The 21,171-nt window shown below is 41.6% G+C and overlaps 1 protein-coding gene across 1 annotated transcript; it reads right to left on the bottom strand.

Moving 5' to 3' along the window:
* Positions 1 to 213: 213 nt before the first annotated feature.
* On the bottom strand, positions 214 to 18,431 carry LOC121939556 (retrovirus-related Pol polyprotein from transposon 412). Its single transcript, XM_088078256.1, is given in 4 exon segments — positions 214 to 419; positions 8,897 to 10,866; positions 10,868 to 11,085; positions 18,279 to 18,431. Coding segments are annotated over 4 exon segments (2,547 nt in total).
* Between the last annotated feature and the right edge of the window lie 2,740 nt (positions 18,432 to 21,171).

Below are 21,171 nucleotides of genomic sequence, written 5' to 3'. Positions count from 1 at the left end.
TGTAGCATCTCCTCTGCTGCCCTCCAGTGCCGCAGATGTTGTGAGGGCAGCTTGCGATGTGCATTGACCTTCATCCAGCTTCTCAGCCATAGATCTGGATTTCACAGCCTCAGCCTTGTCTAGTTGGATGTAGCGGGTTTTGAACCAAGGATCAATGAGGGATGCCATATTCAGGAGGTCATCAGTGTCAGTATCATCATATTTATCATTCAATTAGCTGGTGACTGAAGCCTTGATGGTCTTGGTGAGCTCAGAGCCATCAGCTTCAGGTTTCAAGATCTCCTCATTGAAGAGCATTAGCAAAGGTTTCAGGTAAGACACACTCTTGTATGCCTCACCAGAAATTTGGGCATCACTGAAGTCCACCAGAGGCTTTACACCCATGGCTCTTTCAATCCTCTTGTCCTTCATACTTCCTTCTGAGGATAAATAAGAAAACAAAATGCAAAGATAGATAATTCTAATAAAATAGATCAAAAGCTTTTGTGATAAATAAATAACAATATTGTTGTCATGTCAGTGTGATATTTTCAAATACAAAGAGAAATTACATTTAGACCACACACTTAATTAAACTGTAATTAAGTTTTCTGGGGGATACTTGTACCTTTAAGAGTAGATTTTCAAGTCTGTACTTTTACTCATATTTAAGAATGCATTACACTATGTAATCTACTTAGTTACTTTTAAAATCATAATCGTTGCAAATATGTTTAGAAAGAGGAATTAATTAATCATTAATCAGTTAGTCATTTTTGATGAAAAAATGTCTCTGATTTCAAAGGTCAAGAAGTAACTAATACTCCTAGTAGTTTTTGTGAAGAATGCTATTAGAAGACTGTTACTTGAGTACTTTTCTAATACCGGTACTTCGACTCTTAATTGAGTAATATTTTTAGTATTTTACAGTACTTTTACTTGAGTACAAATTTTCTCTCTTCACCACCAGAAATCTGGCACATTAGGTGGTGGTTTGCACCTAAAAGATGGTATTGCAATTCACCAGAAATGCATTTCCCAAGAGCAAGTTAGTGCAACATACTGTACTGAGAGAGGCTGAGGAAGGAAGCAAAGGACCACTACTTTGACAAGTTAAAGGAATTTAATGGCCTCAATCTGCATGAATACTAGTGGTCAGGAGATTTTAACGAGCTGCCAAATGTAAATTTTTCAAACCTTGTTTGTGGAGTAAGGACCTACACTTTAAAGAAGTTCAGAAATTATAAAGTTAAGAAACTTTATTTTTCTAGTGATTAACGTTGGCTGTAAGGGTATTTTGATTTTTTTTTTTTAAATCATTTTTATGATACTCGTGATGAACAAAGACAGATAATTGCAATGGCAGTGGCGGGGCTAACCGGAACTATGTAAAGGTTACATTTGTTTTTATTTAACTTACCTGTTTGAAAATGTTGTGAACACATGAACATTTACCAGGAAATGTTGCTGAGGGTAATGTTTGTTCACCTTGCACATTGCTGCTACCCATAATGTCATTTGACACCTCTTTGTTAAGTCGGCGAACTGAGATCAGTTGTTTTGCTTCCAAGCTGGAAAGTTATAAATAAAAACTCCCACTCCATTCGGGATCTGTTTCCTAATCTGGTCGTGAAAACGGCCATTACAGTTGATAACACAATTATAAAGAAGTCTGGCATAATTAAGACTGTTGCTGCTTTGAGTGACAGTCTGTGGATAGTGTCCTCTGGTTCTCAGTCAGCTCCACCCCTAACTCTGTGACTTACACTGTGGTCCAAATATGGTCACTTCTGGCTCCAAAAAACAAAGGCTATTTGACAATTGTTGAAATCACGCACTAGAGCCTTTAAAATGGGAGTTCACAAACCAGGTGGTTGACGTCATGATTGCTACTTCCATTATTTTATGCAGTCAATTTGTATAGTGAATAGTGTGTCTATTAATGTCCATATATTGATTTGGTTGAATGCTATGAATGAATTCATGGTTGTGGTCATTTTGTTGTCAGCTACTAGAGGTTGGCCTCGCCACACACACAGCTAAGCTGATGTTAGTGTGTGTTTGCTTTTATTCAAACTAAGCATCCTCTTTTCAACCTTCACAGATCACACACATATACTAGCTGAGCTGAACTGAGCCGAGCGCTGTAGTGGCACGCGGGGAGCAGCAGGCAAAGAGAGGCAACAGGCCAGAAACACAGTTCAGTTGGTGTGTGGCACAACCAAAGCACAAAAAGAAACGAACAGAGGCCAAGCAAAGCACAGCAGCAGTGGCTCCCGTCTCCACGCTGCCCAACACTCCAGTCACAGGATTCTGTCACATAAGAGTTGTATTTAGCAGACTAGAAGTGCGAGGTAGGGCAAACTGCATAAATCGCCATATGGCAAACATACCGATCAGGCCAGACAGCGACATGGATAATCTTTGTTTCAGTCCAACAATGCAGCTACTACTACAATACCTGCGTGAAGTATGAAACAAGGTGACTAGGAATTACGGAAGAAGGCCTCTGAGCTGAAAAGCAAGACAGAATCGGGACTACACCGCACCCTTCTATAGACTGCCCTCAAGTGGTGATATGCTAACAAGCCAAGAGACACAAGGCAGCACACTCAAATAAGAGCAGAGGATGAGGCATCTCATTCTGCTACAAGAGAATGTGCATACTCTGCTGGAGCCTCTAGGACTGTACAATTGTTCAAACTCCCTGAATTCTGGTAATAAAACAGCTTACTCACCTTTGTATTGAGTCCAGCAGTGTAACAGTATTCTAACATTAAATATACAAAGAGAGAAATATGAACTGTATACATTTCCACACTTATCCCATTGTCTTGTATCCCTGTGGTACCTTTGATATATTTTTTGACATTTTTTTTATGTGAACGAGTGGTATTCATTTTAGCAGTAAATGCAAATACTGTTCTCTGAGAAAGTCGGCACTCCAGGGAAAGCCTCAGACTACTTCTACAGATGGCATGTAACAATATCAATTGTGTAGACTCCTTGACAACAATATTTTATGAGCAGTATGAGCTGGACTGAGAAGAAGAGAAGGGAGAACTGGGGTGGCAAGGCAAGCAAATAACAGAGAAAGAAGATAAAGAGTCACTGAATGGAGATTAGAAAAGTAAAGCAAATATTGAAAAAAGCTGCTGGACCCTGGAGGGGAGGTGAATTGATTCCGTAGGAGGAGCCCTGATTTATTGCACTCGAGGTACTTAATCAGCATTAAAGCCAAACTTAGCTCATGAATTAATAATTTCATGCTGGTAATGTGTCAATTTTACCATTAGACACTCCTTTTCCTGTGCTATTTTCACTTGAGTGGGAGAATTGACAGCTCTGTATATCATGCTTTTCAACCAGCACAGGTTCTTAGCTGCACGAAATTACATAAGATAAAGCTATTTCACAGTCGTGCTGAATTATATTTCACACACAAAGTGGTGAAGAGAAGGCAAAAGAGTGTGGGAGGGTGAAATGAAACCCTCGTCTGGGTTTTTTCCTCTGAAGTTTGAGGCTATTTTTGCCTGGGGACATATAAAGCTGTGGACCTCACTTACGCTGAGGCCTTCAAAGGCAGAGGAGAGAAGATGAACGTGAAGAGACAGAATGAGGGAGGGAGGAAGGCCAAAGGAACACAACATGAGAAATAAAAAGCCCAAGTAAATAGCTCAAAAGAAAATGAAGAGAAAACTGCAGATGGTAGTGCGAGGGGAAATAATAAAAAAAGTTCTGTGGTTACGTTCTGCCACATTTCTGGAATACTTTTTCAGTCATCTCATTACAACTGTTGCACTTCTATAATTCTATAATCTATAATGAGTAGGAGGTAGGGGTAGTGTGGTCATAGTGCCGTTAAGTGATCATGAAAATATCATGGAGATCCAGATGGCTACAACATAACAAAAAATCACTAGATATAGAACCTGACAGCTCAAACCTTATCATGTTTTTGAAGACATGTTCATAGTACTTAAAGACTCTTACTATATGTTCTGCCATTTAAACAAACAGGATGGAAATGAGATCAGTTTGTCCACCACTTTGATACAGACTGCAATGTCTTGACAACTAATGAATGAAGTTTTGCACAGACATTAATGGTTCCCAGAAGATGAATTCTACTAGTTTGTCAGTCGTTTCCAGTACTAGCACCAGAAGTTTGAAATGTTTGGATACAAATATTACAAACTATTGAGTGGCTTACCATGGAATTTGCTTCCGACCGTCTAAGGATAAATTGTAATAACTATGGTTATCCAATGTGTTCTCATCACAAACTAGTGCTGCATTACTTTTGGTGTAAGTGCATGATGTCAAAATGCACCTTTCACATCCATATGAAACGTCACTAGACTATACTGATAATGCAGCTGGACAGGACCAGTCACAGAGTAGATGCCAGCAGACAGCACCTGCAGCATCTACATGATGCAGCCAGATGGAACCTGTAGCATGTGCATGAAAGGACGCCAAATCCTAACCACCTGTGTGCTTGCTGACGTCCTGGCGTGCTTGCTGACGTCCTGGCGTGCTTGCTGACGTCCTGGCGATTGCCATGTGCTTTTGTTGCCTAAACATAACCACGTGCAACGTCATCCCACCATGTGCATATATTAACATCACGGTAGGAGCCTCAACAGCAGACGCAGTAAGATATCTAGAACATACACAATACACAATATGTAGATGCAGAAGTCCACTGCAAAGCAGTTATATGTGATGAGTTTGGATGAGATTGCGTATATCATTAGGTCTAAATCTCTATTTTTCTTTGGTTAAAGACCAAGTATCTGTCTCAGTTGTACTTATTGGGCGTTTTTCCACCAACAGGTCAGTTGGATGATACCTTTGTCATGTAGTTATGGGGCAACGGAAGGTCAAGACTTGTTTTGTTTGGGTTTTTTTTAAGTGGTTGTATAGCAACGTTTTTTAAATGAGCTAGGACATGACCAGATGTCAAAGAGAAGAGTTATAAATTATGGGGAGCACACAAGGATTAGTTGAACCAGTAACATTTTCGAAGACAGCGACCTTGGGAAATATTGTACCTGTGGGAAATGTTAAGTCTGTGTGAATTACATTATTTTTCTTCTTGTCAACTACTCCCATGTACGGACAAATTAATTCATCTATTAAAAAGTATTGAGTGTGCATTCAAAGCCTGATATATCTCATACCTCTATACAACAGAAGTCCATTGTTTATCAATGATTAGAAACACAGAAATGCATTGGGTGACATGTTACTTCATTACCATGAACAAACACACACACACACACACATACACACACAAACACACACACACGGACATCTCAAAAGTCTGTTTTCATACTAATCCCTTCCCCCTTAAATCATCCACTCAAACCACTCCCATTCAGAAACTTTAGTAGCTAAAGAAGCAATTTAGGAGAATGAGGACACAGAAGCAGCTCACAAAAGAAATGAAAATGTTACAATACAGACCTTTAAGGACACAGTGCACGTGACAGAGCATCAGCCACGACATTCTCAAAGCTTTTTATGTGACAAATATCAAGGTTGAATGGCTGAAGAAAAAGGCACCACTTCATGATGCTGATTTGCATCAAAGGGTTATGATCACTCAGCACGTTCTCATCCCAGCTCGTCACATGGTGCCGCTCGGTCAGTGACCTTCTATGCTGATTGATGATGTTTTAGGTATCTTACTGCGTCAGATGTTTCCGCTCCGGGATGCCTTACAGTGATGTCAACAAATGCACATGGTGGGATGAAGCTGCATGGTCCTTGTGTTTACACAACAATGTAGACCGTCACAATGGTTGGGATTAGGCAACAAAGTCACAGATGGTTTAGGCAAAACAGGCACATGATAAGGTGCAGAAATTACACATTAAGCAAACTCCAGACTCCTGAACTTAAGTCTGCTGTTTGTTGGATCCATCCACCTCCCCACCTGCCTGCCCTATAAGCACACTCACACTCCTTATATTACATGATTATCGGCAGTAATATTACCTGATGCTGTTCTCCAGCATTTTGCACACAACTAGTTCTGTCCAGCCGGATTCTCAACGCCCAAAGACTTTAAGAATTCCCTGTTGTCAGCTGTCAGTGGTGCTGAAGATGAAGTTACTTTGCATATTAAATGATTTGTAAGCTGTGCTGTATATAACAATATGTAACCCAGAAAAAGACTTAAAAATGGAACTATATACTTGGTTGTTTTCAAAGATTAACATCTTCAACTAATGGGCCAGTGAGCTTGGTGCTGAGAGCCACAGGCAGAGTAAAGAAGTATTCAGAGATGTATTTAGATTTTAAGATGTTGCTGGTTTTGTTAATGGGAAAAAAGAAAAATGTAGTCATTTCTCATTCCTGTTTCTCATTCAATCAGTCTGTCTGCATTATCATTTTCTGTATCTGGAGCATTAGCTTCCTGACCACAGGGGAACAGGCAATCCCCCCCTTAGGCTGATGGTAGCCGGAGTCATAGAGGAATAATAATCAGTCTCTGAGCTGGCTGCCACGATGAGTACTGGTCCAGAATCCAGATAAGACATTCTCACGTTGCACCTCTGCACATGCTGTACATCTTGTGGCTTTTTTAAGGAGACTGCTTGTGATTGCTGCAGATGTTTCTTGCTGGCTTTTTGCTGAATTTTTCAGAAATAATGAAGTTTTAGATTTCTAGATATATTCATGGAACTGAATGATATGGATTCAAACGCAGTACAAAGTTTTTCCCAAAGGTAATATGTGGTGCAGCCATGTATATCAGAATTCCTTAGATTAGATTATCCACTGCAATATATTGGAATCCAGTCCATCACCATCCTCAAAGAGTCGTTGTTTCTGGCAGACTGTGTTATGAAGGCGGGGTGACAGCCTCACAATGCCTGCAAATACATCTGACTTCCAGCCATCTTACTCTCATCCCTTATAAGAATTCATTCATTCATTAATTCATTTTCCGTAACCGCTTGTGCTCGCAAGGGTCGCGGGGCGGCTGGAGCCAATCCCAGCTGTCATCAGGCGGAAGGTGGGGTACACCCTGGACAGGTCGCCAGACTATCGCAGGGCCGACACATATAGACAGACAACCTTTCACGCTCTCCATGCAGAAACGGAGAGAACATGCAAACTCCGCACAGAAGGCCCCCCTTATAAGAATTCAATTTTGTTAATTTGTCTTTTGTTTCCACTGGGCAGCCTGGCTCCACTGTTGTCCTGCAATGAAAAGTAATCATGAACCACATTTCCCACAATACCCACTGCTGAGCACTGACCTCTCAGACTCTGGCAGGCTGGACAAAGGAATAGGCTGTCATCGCAAGAGTGCTGATACATCCACAGTTTAGCGACAGTCTAGCCCTACCAGAGGGTGACAGCTTCCATCTCCATAAAAACCATTATTAATCAAACACTCCCAGTATGCTTAATCCAATAATTAATCCAACGTGCCTTATCATGCAATATGCATCTCCTCTGTGGATTTCCCAGGTTTTATGTGAGCCTGAAGTCTCACACATACATAACTAGGTCAATGCTTGGAGGAATACAAATCCATTCCACATTGTTTAGATTAACATGTTCATTTAATCTATTTTTGTAGTTTCTGTATGTGGCGAGGGGCTTATAGAGTTTACCTAAACAAATTGGAAAAAAGAGTAATAAAGGTTACCGACAACGCCACCTGGGGGAATTTCACCCCCAGGACATTAAGAGTTCACTCTGTTACTCATAGCAAGGACACAGGTTCGCAACACACCTGAATAGAGACGTGGTTTACAGAGTTAAAAATGATATTTATTTTGATAACAATTAACAGACAATAGGTTTAAAATATAATCACAAAAATCCCCCCAAGCAGAGCCAAAACATGCAAACTAATCAGCAAATAAATAAAGTCATGCGAAACAAATGAAACAAATAAACAATTCAAAAAGCAAACAAACTTCTGCCAAACACATGCAAAATAAAGAAAACAAACTCAATGAAAAGCATATCAAAGCAAGGCAAACATCAATGCAAACCAAAAACCAAATAAGGCAGGGCTAAATCAAACAAAAACACAGAAAATGTAAAACAAACTAAGCAATGCAAAGCAGGCAAAATTAAATGCATGCAGCACAGCAAGATCAAATGCATACAGAATAACAAAATTAAACACATGCAGAGTCGATGCACAGCAACTAGAAATGCATGCAATGAAATAATCCCAGAAAGCTGCTGTTAGTCAATGCAAGGCAGAGCGGGGCGAAGTGAAGCAGCGCAAAGCCAGTCCGAGCAGCAAAGCCAGCCAGAGCAGCAAAGTCAGTCAGAGCAAGGCAGCAGAGCGAAGCCAGCAAAGCAGTCAGAGCAAGGCAGCAAAGCGAAGCCAGCAAAGCAGCAGAGGTCCCACCACAGAGCCACACTCCAGTACAGCCTCTTTCATTCAGTTGTCACGGGAGGGAGAGGTGAAGAACACATGCTAACATAGCGGCGGCAGCAAAGAAGGCTATGTCACGCCAGCCGCGGGCCGAGCACACTGACACGGGGTCCACAGACACACGCTGTACCGCACGGAGAACACGGAAGCCAGATGACAGGAAGTGGGCAGTCTCAGACCAAAGAGCATGAGACGCCAAGATGAACACCGCACCTTTATAAAAAAGCGCGCTCAGGCGGCCATAGGCTTACTAGCACAGCTGATGGCAATACAGCATGCTCATTAAGCGCAGGGATGAGACGTCATCCTGCCACAATCTACCCCCCCAAAATGCATCGGCGCCCCGACGATGGGCCAATCAAGACCGAAATCACCAAAGCTAACTCCAGGGTCTAAAGATTGCAGTAACTGCATTGGAGACCGGCTCGGGTGGGTTTGCAGCCCCCCGGGCCCTTTCTCCTACCGACCTTGGGAGATGATTGACATTCGAATGGTTACCTGCGGTTGACCGTTGGGTCCGTCGTAGGGTCACCTCCTCCATACCAGACCGAGTGACTGCGGGGACCTCCACTCGGACAGATGGTTCACTGGCTGCCATAGCAGCAGGAGACACAAAAGGAACGGACCCAATCGGGGCCGGGTCAGTTTGGGGAAGTGGCCCAGGGAAGGTTATTTGAGGAATGACAGAAGGAGCTTCATACCTCAAAACGAACCAACTATCACCATCATCGTCCTCTGACTGAAGATGGACAGAAGTGGGTACAAGAGGATCAGAGGTGTAACCTGGACCAGTTCTAACCACAGCCTTTAACAATGAACGATGGACATGTTTGGCTTTAGTCTGGTCGTCCGCTGGTGCAACAGTATACACCGAGCCTCCTTCTTTTGGTGCCTTAAGCACCATGTGCACCACAGAGCCCCACAGATCCTGGATCTTATGGCCTACTTCGCACTTAAAATCCCGCAACAGGACCAACTGGCCCTCAGGCAAGGGGTCATCCCGGACATGTTGGTCATAGTTTTTCTTTCGCCGTTGTGCTGCAACTCTTAGCCGGTCTCTGGCCCCTTCGAAGGCAATCTGCAACCGAGTCCGATGCTCCTGAATCCAATCATGGACCGCACCGGCAACAGGGTCCTGAACTCGTCCCAACAGAAAATCAATTGGGAGTCTTGGCTCCTGGCCAAACATCAGGAGAAAAGGTGATTCTCCAGTTGCCTGGTGGGGAGTAGTGTTATAGGAATACAACAGTTGTGGCAAACAGGAGTTCCAGTCTCGTTTCCGAGACACTGGGAGAGTACGCAGCAAGTTGTGAAGGGTACGGTTGAACCGTTCACACTGTCCATTACCGGCTGGATGGTATGGTGTGGTGCGTGACTTCTCAATCCCATAAAGGGCACACAACTGTTGAATAAGAACACTCTCGAAATTTCGGCCTTGGTCCGAATGTATACGTGCAGGGACCCCGAACTTCGAGAACCATTCAGTTACCAACACCTGAGCAACAGTAGCGGCTCGTTGGTCACAGGTGGCAACGGCCAACGTATATTTACTGAAAACATCAGTCATGACAAAGACATTTTCAATACCATTGTGGGTAGGTTCCATCAATGTGAAATCACTAGCCAGGATCTCATTGGGTCGAGAAGCTAGCAGGTGCCCCATGGAGCTGCGAGCAGTTGGCTGAACTTCTTTCGCAACTTGGCACCTGTCACAAGCATGGCACCACTGGGCTACATCAGAGGACATACGCGGCCAATAACACCGTTGACGTAAAAGCCCCAAGGTCCTCTCCACTCCCTGGTGGCCATGCCTCTGATGGACGTCCCTCAATACCTCTTCCCTTAGGACAATAGGCAACAACAACTGCAGTACTACCTCTGCACCATCAGGACGAAAGATCTGGCGATACAGGACTCCCTCCTTCTCAGCCAAGCGGTCCCATTGCCGGAGCAGCGCCAACGCAGGTGGGGACAACCGTTCACGCTCCTCCTGGGTGGGGCGCTGCTTCTGCTTCCAGAAAGGTAGCAGTTCCCGGATAGTGGGGTCCGCTTCCTGGAGTGCACGGATGTCAGCTGGTGTATGACTGGGCAGGGCTATGACGACAGCTTGGGATGCCTCAGTCCTCTGGGCCTGCAGAGCTTGCTGCAAAGGCTCAGGAAGCCCTGTGCCAGGAAGCATAGCTTCCATGTCCGGCACTGCAGGGGGATGCTGGCGAGATAAAGCATCAGCATTACTGTTACTCTTTCCGGAGCGATACTTGATTTCAAAGTCGAAGGAAGCAAGCTGGGCTGCCCAACGTTGTTCGGTGGCGCCTAGTTTAGCAGTCGACAGGTGGCTGAGTGGATTATTGTCGGTATAAACAATACACTTATGGCCAAGCAGATATTCTCTAAACTTTTCAGTCATGGCCCACTTGAGAGCCAAAAACTCCAACTTCATGGAGCTATAGTTGGCCCGTATTCGCTCGGGGCCTCAGACCCCGGCTGGCATAGGCAATAGGCCTCACCTTACCATCCTGCTCCTGTGATAACACAGCTCCAAGGCCACTATGGCTTGCGTCGACCTCCAGAATAAAAGGGAGGGAGAGGTGAAGAACACATGCTAACATAGCGGCGGCAGCAAAGAAGGCTATGTCACGCCAGCCGCGGGCCGAGCACACTGACACGGGGTCCACAAACACACGCGGCTGTACCGGCACGGAGAACACGGAAGCCAGATGACAGGAAGTGGGCAGTCTCAGAGCCAAAGAGCATGAGACGCCAAGATGAACACCGCACCTTTATAAAAAAGCGCGCTCAGGCGGCCATAGGCTTACTAGCACAGCTGATGGCAATACAGCATGCTCATTAAGCGCAGGGATGAGACGTCATCCTGCCACATGTATATAACTATTTTTTGCCAAACTGAAGATGTAAGACTGTGTATGCAAATTGATATCAAATTGTTTTGCCAAACAATAATCTAAGTTGAGCTTATGATTTAAGTCCTCTGCATTACACTTGTGATTGATATCCTAACTGATAAGCAAGCAGAGCTAGCCCTAGACTTTTAGGGGCCCTAAAAAGGATTTGGATTGGGGGCCCATTTAATTGTCAAAGGCTGCCACTTCACATGGCACTGACCCAACTTGTATATTTGATATATTGGTTTAAGCATACAGCTGGTGTTGGGCAAGTTAATTTCAAAACGTAATACATCATATATTACTTGTTGTTATGTAAGTTATTTTACAATATTACTCTAAAGGAGTAATGAGTTACACTATTTTTGCTTTACTTTCACCAAAATGACCTCAGAAGCACAATTAGGCATTATAAAATGTTTGAGGGTCATGTTGTTTCCAACACGTTCTCATCTCAAGGCGTCACATGTTGCTGCTTTGCAGTGGACTTCTGCATCGACTTATTACACTCTAGGCATCCTTCTACTTCTGCTAATTATGTCCCATGACGCTATTACCCTGATGTCAACACATGGACATGGTGGGATGCTGCACTTGGTTATGTTTAGGCAACAACAGCACATGGCAACCAATGCACATGCTGGCATTGATGGTTGTTTATGCATGGTAAGGTGCAGGAAAAAACATCACTTTTTGGCAGCATTTTAACCTGACGCTGCCCAGCAGAGTGGACAGGAGAGGTTCCGTCTGGTCAGGTTCTTAACTGACACTTAACGTCAGCATATCATGATGCTGTGGCAGGTGCTGTCCTTTAGGCAGTGTATAACAACACTGCACATGGTTCTGTCTGGTTGTGTTTTATGTGAATGTGAAAGGTAGCTTTTGGGATCTTATTTCGAAAGCACTGCAAAAGCAGCTGTATTTGAATTCTTTAAAATGAGAAGAAGCAATTGTTTCAAAGCGGTAAATCACAGCGCAAAGATAAACTTTATTGCAGTTTATTGATGTACAAATCTAGTAGTGGACAATATTGTTCAGCCTAATGAAAGCTCTCCTCTTCTGGAGCGTAGGTTTGACCCATTCATGTATTCACATGCAGTGATTACCACTTTAGTATCAAAATCACTCTATTGTATTAACAATAGAATGACTTAATGCAACAGTTCAACAGCCTCAACCTTTTTTAAATAAATGAAAAGTCTTGGACACAGGGATGAGCAGAGGGACAAAGGACCATAGTCTGATTGATAATGAGACAGGGTACAATATTTGTAAGTGTATCATATGAAACAATATAGGGAAATGCCAAGGTTAGCAAAAGACAAGCATAAATTAGTACTCCTGAGATGTTTACATGCAACATGGTTATCTTTTCCAAGCTGCAGTTTAAAAACACTTTTGCCCGTTTGGTGTTTACCAAATGCAATAAATGGTTGTATTTCACACTCACTTTAATCAAAATCACACAACACACCTGGAAGTGGCTTGCAAGCAAGACACAGACAAAATGAGAGATGCACTGCACAGCTATTACTAAGACAGACAGACAAGGATAGTTCTGAATCCTCCTCTCACTTAGGTTGCAAACATGGACACACTTTAATTTAAGGGGGAGGTGGGGCCCTTGCATAATTTGGGTATCCTAAATGACTTGTGCAGTGATTGACGGCTGCGGCTCTGTTTACAAGCATTCATGGGAGCCCTGTACGGGCCACAGGAGCTCCAAGCACCTGCTTAGTTTGCCCTTTGAAAGCCAGCCTGATAAAGCATGCATATTGTGGCTCTGTCATAATAATGCTTACAGTTTGTCTTGATTGCCAAGAAACTCTTAATGAAACTGGGATCTACATGATCTTCATCATTACTTTTTTAGCACAGCAGAAGTCTTTTCTTGCAAGTATGTCCAGACTTTTTCATTTGTTTCACATATTTTTCACACCCTTTAACAAAAGTTAACTCTGATCTCATAGAAAGACCCAAAACTCTATTGGATTAACTGTGTTAAACAAAAGGAAAACACCCATTTATAGCTGATAGAGATTACTTGCAAATTTATGTTTCTTGTATATTTCTTATATTATTTATATTTCTAAAGCATCTGTGTGATACTTTTTTGCACTCTTCAATCAGCAATCAGGCTTCATCCATCTATTAAAGATACCACCTCTGTGTTGCTGCATAATGAATGTAAATAAATGAATGAAATAAACATTTTGGGATTTTTTTTTCATGCTGTATTTCAACAGTCAGTGGGGCTTCTCCAAAAAGTGCACAAAGTGCCAGTGCAGTGTGCAGCAGGGTTTGCTGTCTCTAGTAAACTCCTCTTTGGAGAACGGAATACAGTTCTTTAATTCTTAATCAAATCTTCTTTTGCAGTGTTGTCACTTTGTTATTGGGTTCAAACATTTTTCACAACCTTTTTCAAAACAGTTTTTCTCATTTGTGCAGACTTTTTAGAGACAGTTCACACACAGAACTAATCTGACAGTCTCTGTCCATAATGACACATTTTGTTTGCAAAATACTCTCAAACTCACAAAACATTACAAACATGCAACAAAATCACATATTTTCATCAAACAAAACAATCTGTGTTCAGTTGATTGTATTCTTTTAATCAGTCAGAAGATAATGGTCAACAAAATGTAGAATACAGCTTTCAATATGAACTAGCACTTGCAGTAATTTGTGCTGTGATCTTGCGCCATGTCTTGTGTCTTGTGTCTCTCTGGTTTTTGGTTTGATTTAGTCATTTGTTTTGTTTCTTATTGTTTGCAGTTGGGCCACATGCTTTTGTGTTTTAGTTGTTTTAGTTTTGTGGGGTTAATTTGGTAAATTTAGGGACTTATTTGTGTAAATAGTGTTTATTTGATTGCGTTGTCACTTAACTTTTTACACAGTTCATCCAGCAGAGTTCCGTGTCTTTCTATGAGATCAGTGTTAACTGTTTTGAGAAAGAGTGTGAAAATGTATGAAAAAGTGTCAACAGAATAGTAAGAAAAGGCTTCTGCTGTGCTGAGAGAGTAATGATAATCAAGAGGATCCCGGTTTCATTTACAGTGTCTTAGTAATCGAGAAAAACTGTAGGACACTACAGTCCACTTCCTGTCCATAGTAGTACAGCTTTTGTACCTCATTCTTAGTCAACAAAAGGAATGTCAAATAAGGAATGTCAACCAAACACAGAAATATTCAGAAACAACCATTTTTTCTTTTCTTTAAAAAAACAAACAATCAAAAAACTGCATAACATTTTTCCAGGTCATTCTTTTCAGTTGGACCACAACAGCTACATTGGTTTTGACCTAGTCTTACTTTCATACTTTCCAAACTCAGAAATGCAAAATATAGTCTCTTCCTCTATTAACAAGCCTCTCCCCCCTCTGGCTAAAATGACACATTTTGTTTGTAAAATGCTCACATACTCACAAAACATTAAAAACATGCAACAAATGTAAATATTTCCATTAAATGACACAATCTGTGTCGATGAGCATATTCGCTATATCAGTCATTACACAATGGACAACTAAATACAACATGTGTGGGACCCACAGTTATGTTATGCATAAAAATGGACATTACACACTATTTTGTTTAATTGTATTTTAGGTGTTCATGTGTAGCTTTAATGTTACACTGTGATGGTTATTGTGATGGGCAATGAGTGACGCTTAGGCAGGCACTGAGGACAGTTAAAGGGGTCCCTGTGGTCGTGGGGTATGACCCAGTTGCCCGCAGGCGAAAGGAAGTGATCCGAGTAGGCAGTGTGTCGCTGGAAAAATGTTTTCTGTAAGTGTGCACCTGTACCTGAAGAAAGGAGAAACAATAGAGCACCTTGTGAAAACTCATGCACACCTGGAGCCTCTTTCTGTCCAAGTGTGCAACACATACATCAGTATGAACCAGTTCAACCTTACAATCATGTGGGCTGTTTTTTGACACTGTACACACTGTGTGTAGCCTAGGTGCAAACAGAGATGCAAGCACATCACAGTATGAACTATTCTTTTCTCCAAAGATGATAAAACTTAAGAACAAACCCTGCTTCATTTGGCACCTGCACTTTTTACACTTTTTGAGATGCTTAAATATTGTCAATTAATAAATAATAGAAGAAAATGCTAAGAAAGTGTTCTTTGTCCATTTTATTGTTGTGTGCAGGTTTGTCTGTGCTCATCATCTGTCATATTATTACTATTAAGTGTTTAGACGAGATAAATTCAGACATTCATTATGGTCCAGCTTTTGTACTGCATTTTTGATTCACAAAAGAATTAGTAAAGAATGTCGTCCATACTCAGAATACTTTCAAACTATCTTTCTACTCTAAAACATTTTTCCATGTTGTTCTTTTTGGCTGGACAGCAGCAGCCATTTAGGTTTCCACATAGATTTGTTTTCATAGTTTTCAGACTCAAATGCTGAATAATTGTCTCCTCATCTGTTTACTTGTCTTTATCTTCTTTGATCCATGCTTGCAAACAGTGGTATTCATTTTTGATGCTTGTAGATACATATAGTTTCTCAGTAGTTGTGTGGTAAGGTGATGATCTTTTAATGCAAAGTTTAAAAATTCAGATCCCACTTTTGCTAACCTGCACGTGGTCTGAATCATTGTATTTTCCAGGATAACTTTTAACACTTTTGAAATGAGATGAATTCCAGATCTAATTATATTAAATTACATTACACAAGTACCATTATGTAATCATATCATCAGTCTGGCGCACACTGTTACTTTAGGCTAGCTGACTCTGCTGCAATTAATCACAATACTGTCACTTTACCACACACACGTTAGCTCCATATGCTCTTGTATAGTTCTCTATTTTTAATTCTATCGTTATTTTCAGAATCAGAATCAGAATCAGAATCACGTTTATTGGCCAAGTTCAACAAATAAGGAACAAGGAATTTTTTTCCGGGTTGGCAATGCTCACAGTACAGGGGAGGGAAATAAGTTAGGGATAAGAAAAATAGAAAAAAAGACAGACATAGACATGTAATTGTATTTACAAAAGGAAGAGATAGATAATATATACAAAATGTACAGTATGTAATTCAAAATTCAAATTTTTAGTTCAGTTTTTATATACCTCTTTTTATTTATTTGTTTTACTTTCTGTTTTTTATGTGCCCTGTTGCTGCTTGTGTTGCAACAACAAACGAATTTCCCCTTTGGGGATCAAAAAAGGTTTATTTTGTCTCATCTAATTTTTCCTGCTTGATGAGATGTTTCAAGAGCCACGACTCAGAGCAAGAGTTTGCAGAGCATATCAGGGAATAAATGAACGTGATGAGGCAGGTTGTGTGGCAGCTATAGGAGCCAGACGGCACCTGCCGCAATGTTAGGTCAAATATGCAGCATCCCCTCTGATTGATAAACACAAACAGACAGAGAGAGAGGGCTGAACGGCACACAATGGATGCCCCTCTGCTGCATCCTTGGAAAGGTTGTCACCCCCAGCCAAAAGCTGACCGCTGCATCACTGCTGGGACAGAGGGCCTGGGAGAGCGAGGACACGCTTACTTTAGAGCAATAAATGTAAATTAGAGCTGACACGGAACAAGAGGACCTGACACATAGGCACAAAGATATAGGATAGCTTATTAAGTAAAACTCCTCTGACAGATGGCCCCATTTCATTGTGGTATGTCCCCAAAGGGCAACACTGGACATTTTGGGAGGGGAAAGTGCAGAGGACTGTGTATGTGTGTGTTGTGACTTAACATGCGCTCGATGCCTAAAAATAAGTAACCAAAATCAATATGTGTCAGCAGCTTGGAGGAATGACTTCATTGTCCTCTGTTATTTAATCAGGCCATGTCTTATCAGGTAATTTCATATGGTGGCTATTATAGCTGTAACATGACTAACATATTACTTTCAAATGGCTGCAAATTTCCATAATGGCCTCTCATTTATCATTGATGAAGGTGACTGTAAAGCCTGCACACACACAGCACGCATTAAACAAGCTTCCCTAAGTAACACAGGCTGCATGAAGATAAATGACTTGGAAAGTGGAAGTGTGTGGGAAAGTGTGTGTGCATGTATGTCTCTGCACCAAGGGTGGAGGATGGACAACTTAGACAGAAAAGAAAACTATATCCCATTTGAGTAAAGATTGAACCCAGAATGCAGCACACAGGCTTCATGCCACATCAACCAAATTAAATCTGAGAAAAGCAATAAATCCACATTAAACTCAGTCATTGTATCTCTTTGTTCTTCTGGGACAACAACTCATCATCTTAATCTCATCTCAACTCATCACGTTTCCACTTTGAAGTGAACTTCAGTGTCTATGTATTATGTTTTACATATCCTTCTGTGTCTGCTCTTTACATTCTGGGATATCGCCTTCCGTGACGTCAACAATTGCCCGCCCTTGTGCTCCTTATATAACATTGTTACCAGCAGCGTTTCAACCTGATCCTGTCCTGTTGCTTTTTATGTGGAAGTGGCAGGTGCCGTCTGCTGGCATATAAAAACATCAGGAACAGCTCTGTCCAGCCATGTTCTCACTGTTTGGCAGCATTTCATGCACATGCAAAAGGTGCCCTTTAGCGTTATGTACTTGGACCAAAAGCACTGTCAAAGCAGTGCTATTTTATGAGTTTGGAGGTGGTTCACAGGCCTCGAGAGCAGAGTGTGTCCGGATATAACATTATTGTGGGTGGTGTGGAATTCCTATGGATAAATGTATAGCCTACAGCAAAGAATAAAACTGCAAACATGGTAGTAATAACTTCAAAAAGAGGTGGTTAATAACACATCACATGTGATTGTTCTAATTATCTTATGTATTTTTTCTCCCTCTTTTGTAGATGGACAGTTCATGGGCAGCCATTTATGGGCAAATTAATGCCACCGTACCCATCTTCAAAATCAATTTTCATGTCTAATTTGTGCATCATTGGAGGCCTTGATGGGGTTGCTGCCACACAAAGACACCCATGGCTGGGGGTACCATGTCACAATTCTGATCATTGAGTACTGGCTGGTACATGGGCTGTTGTACAGTGTGGTGTGCAGGGCTTTCCAGGTCCCCAGGTCCACTGCTGCCCTGAGTGAAGCTATGACCCGACTGGCTTCTGCCCAGGAGCTTAAGGAGGTTTGCCATGGCTTTGAGCAGCCAGCAAACAGTCTTGTTTTCAGATGGAGGCCACATCAGAATTGAGATCCCCCTGGACCTGGAGGCAAGCACTACCTGGACAGGGAGTTGTTCTCATTCAGCTTCAAGCTGTGTGAATTGCCAAGAGAAAATCCCGTCATGTCTTTGTGGGGTATCCTGGCTCTATGCACAATTCAAGAGTCCTGAGAAACAGCAAGATCTTAAAGGAGGCTCTGTCCCCTCCTCCAGGTACTTCCTTGTAGAGGATCGTGGCCTCCCCTGTATAAACCAACTTGTGACCATCATCATGCCATATCAGGAGCCAGTGCAGGGGAGGGTACAGAGCCGCTTTTACTACCACCACACTTTTACTCCCACCATCATCACCAATTGTGCTGCCCTTCATAACATCGGCTTGACAGCAGAGGAATTCCTGAAACCGGTTGAAGATGTTGATATCTGTGTGCTTCCACCACGCCCAGTGCAAAGTCAATCTTGAGTTTCAGACATCATAATATTCAGTGGGTGCATGAGAGTGATTATGGACTTGTCCTCCCCCAGGAAATTTTGACTCCAGGTTTCACTCTAGCTTCAGAGGGGTGCCACAGCCTTTAAAGACATGGGTCTCTTATTACTTATGCATTAATGTGCATGTTGCATTTTTCTGCTTTAGATGTTTAATTTTAATTTCTATATATACTGTTGGGTAGCTTAATCTATAAGCAGTGCATCATATGTTTATAGCACTGCATTCTGTGAGAACCATATATCTCTAAAAAGCCAGAGTTTACTGTCACAAATGAAATGATCATTTGTTTTATCACAAATGATGTATTGTAGATCGCACAATAAAATATCATGACAATACTTATAATCCATTTTGCCCAGCCCTAGTCCAGCACAGGTTGTGAGACTTTTTGTCTGCTATTATTTCATCTCTGGGCTGTTTGTTTTACTAACCCAGCGTTTCCCAAACCTGTCTGCTGTGTGACCAACTTTTTGAAATAGGTGGCAAAATAAAGAGCAAGAGGCTCCCCAACGCAAGGATGCTGCTGACAAGGGGGCCAAGGTGGAAGTGATTTAGATGAAGAGAAGAGAAACTGTTTGACAAAGTGGTGCCAATTGGAGTTGGTTGATTGTGGACAAACAGGATAAACACGACAACTGGACAACGGGACAACTGCGTGTCATGTGCCTATGTTGAAGCTGAAGCTTATTTTCTGTGTTATTCTTAAAGTATCCCTGCGTTCCAATATCCATACTACCATACTATTTAGTATGGCAGAAAAAGATTTAGTATGTCCCAATACCAAGTATGTGAAATGCAGTATGCCAAAAATACCAGGATGTCCTACTACATCTGGCCGCATTTTGCAGTGTGCAAGCCAGCATGCTTTTCTAGCTATTCTTACCCACAATCCTCTGCACAGCTGCAGCTTCATTACATCTTGACAGCTGGGTGAAAGCTGACAAAAGCCGCAATGATGAATGCCAGTGCATTCAAGGGACTGATGACCAGTCACATGGTAATAATAGCAATGTATATTGTTTAAGTGAACAAAACAAATCATACAGATAACCACCAACAAAAATGAATGAAAAAAACAATGATAGAGAATATGTAGGCTAATAAAATGTATATATAATGTTAGAATCCACAATGTATGCAGTTATAATTTTAAAGTTAAACGTTAACCTCCGTCTCTGTTGAGTTTGGTGAATGGTGATTTCATTCATCTGCATGTTAACAGTTATATCAGAAACAGCGCATACTTTGCAAGGACAGCCATAGTACCTACTACAAGTAAAAAGAAACAGTATGCAATCTGGAACGCACCCTATGTGTCATGTCTGGTGTTACCCCGCCTGCGTCCTGATACACCTGCCTTTAGTCAGTCTCGTTAGTCCTTCCCTGCTCACCTCTTCTGCATTAGTTTTGTTTGCTCCACCCTAGTGTTCATCCCTGTGTTTATGAATGAATGAATGAATCTTCATTTTGAGTATATAACAACAAAACAAAACACAAATGAAAGCAAATGAGGCTTACAGCCAAGTGCAGTGAACACAGTGTCCTTCCCTTCTACATTTCCTGCCTGGTCTCTTCTGTCCTGTCTTGGATTTCTTCCCTGTGTTCATGTTTTCTTTCAGTTTAGTTTTGATTCTTTTGTCTTTTGTACTTTGAGGTTTACCTGACTGTTTTGGAGGTTTTTACTGGCATTTAAGCTTGCTTTTTGTTGACCACCTTTCTGCTGCTCTGCATTTGGATCCTAGCTTAAACTTTTAGAGTAGCAGTTTGTGCTTGTGGTAAATTAGAATAAGATAAAAGGGAAGTCTGTTAAAAACCTACTTTGAAAGACACAACTAATGTTATAATCTCTATTGTAATCCCCTTATTTTGCTTCTGGGCAGAATCAAGTGCCAGAATACAGATTAGAGTGTGCAAAGTTCCAGATAAGAGCTGAAAGCAGCCCAAGGTCCACATTTCTAAAAAGAGAGGCAAAGAAAGTGAATTCAAATAATATATTTAAATTAATGTTTCCCAATACACACTGCAGCACATGATGATGTTACTGCATTATGAAAATTATATGAATTATTCTGATAGATACATATGAAGAAGCAATACACCTGGTGAGACTGCCTCATCAGAGACCATATTGAATAGGGAGAAAGGAAAGGGCAAAAGAAAAAAACATAAAAATCAATGACTGAGGTATTTTGAACACCAATGGCCGACAGATAACTAGAC

Source organism: Plectropomus leopardus, chromosome 6 (assembly GCF_026936395.1).
Source record: "Plectropomus leopardus strain MGB_pleo_1.0 chromosome 6, ASM2693639v1, whole genome shotgun sequence".
NCBI lineage: Eukaryota > Metazoa > Chordata > Actinopteri > Perciformes > Serranidae > Plectropomus > Plectropomus leopardus.
Note: the sequence above shows the minus strand (reverse complement) of the source record. Positions and strands in the feature narration are given on the sequence as shown.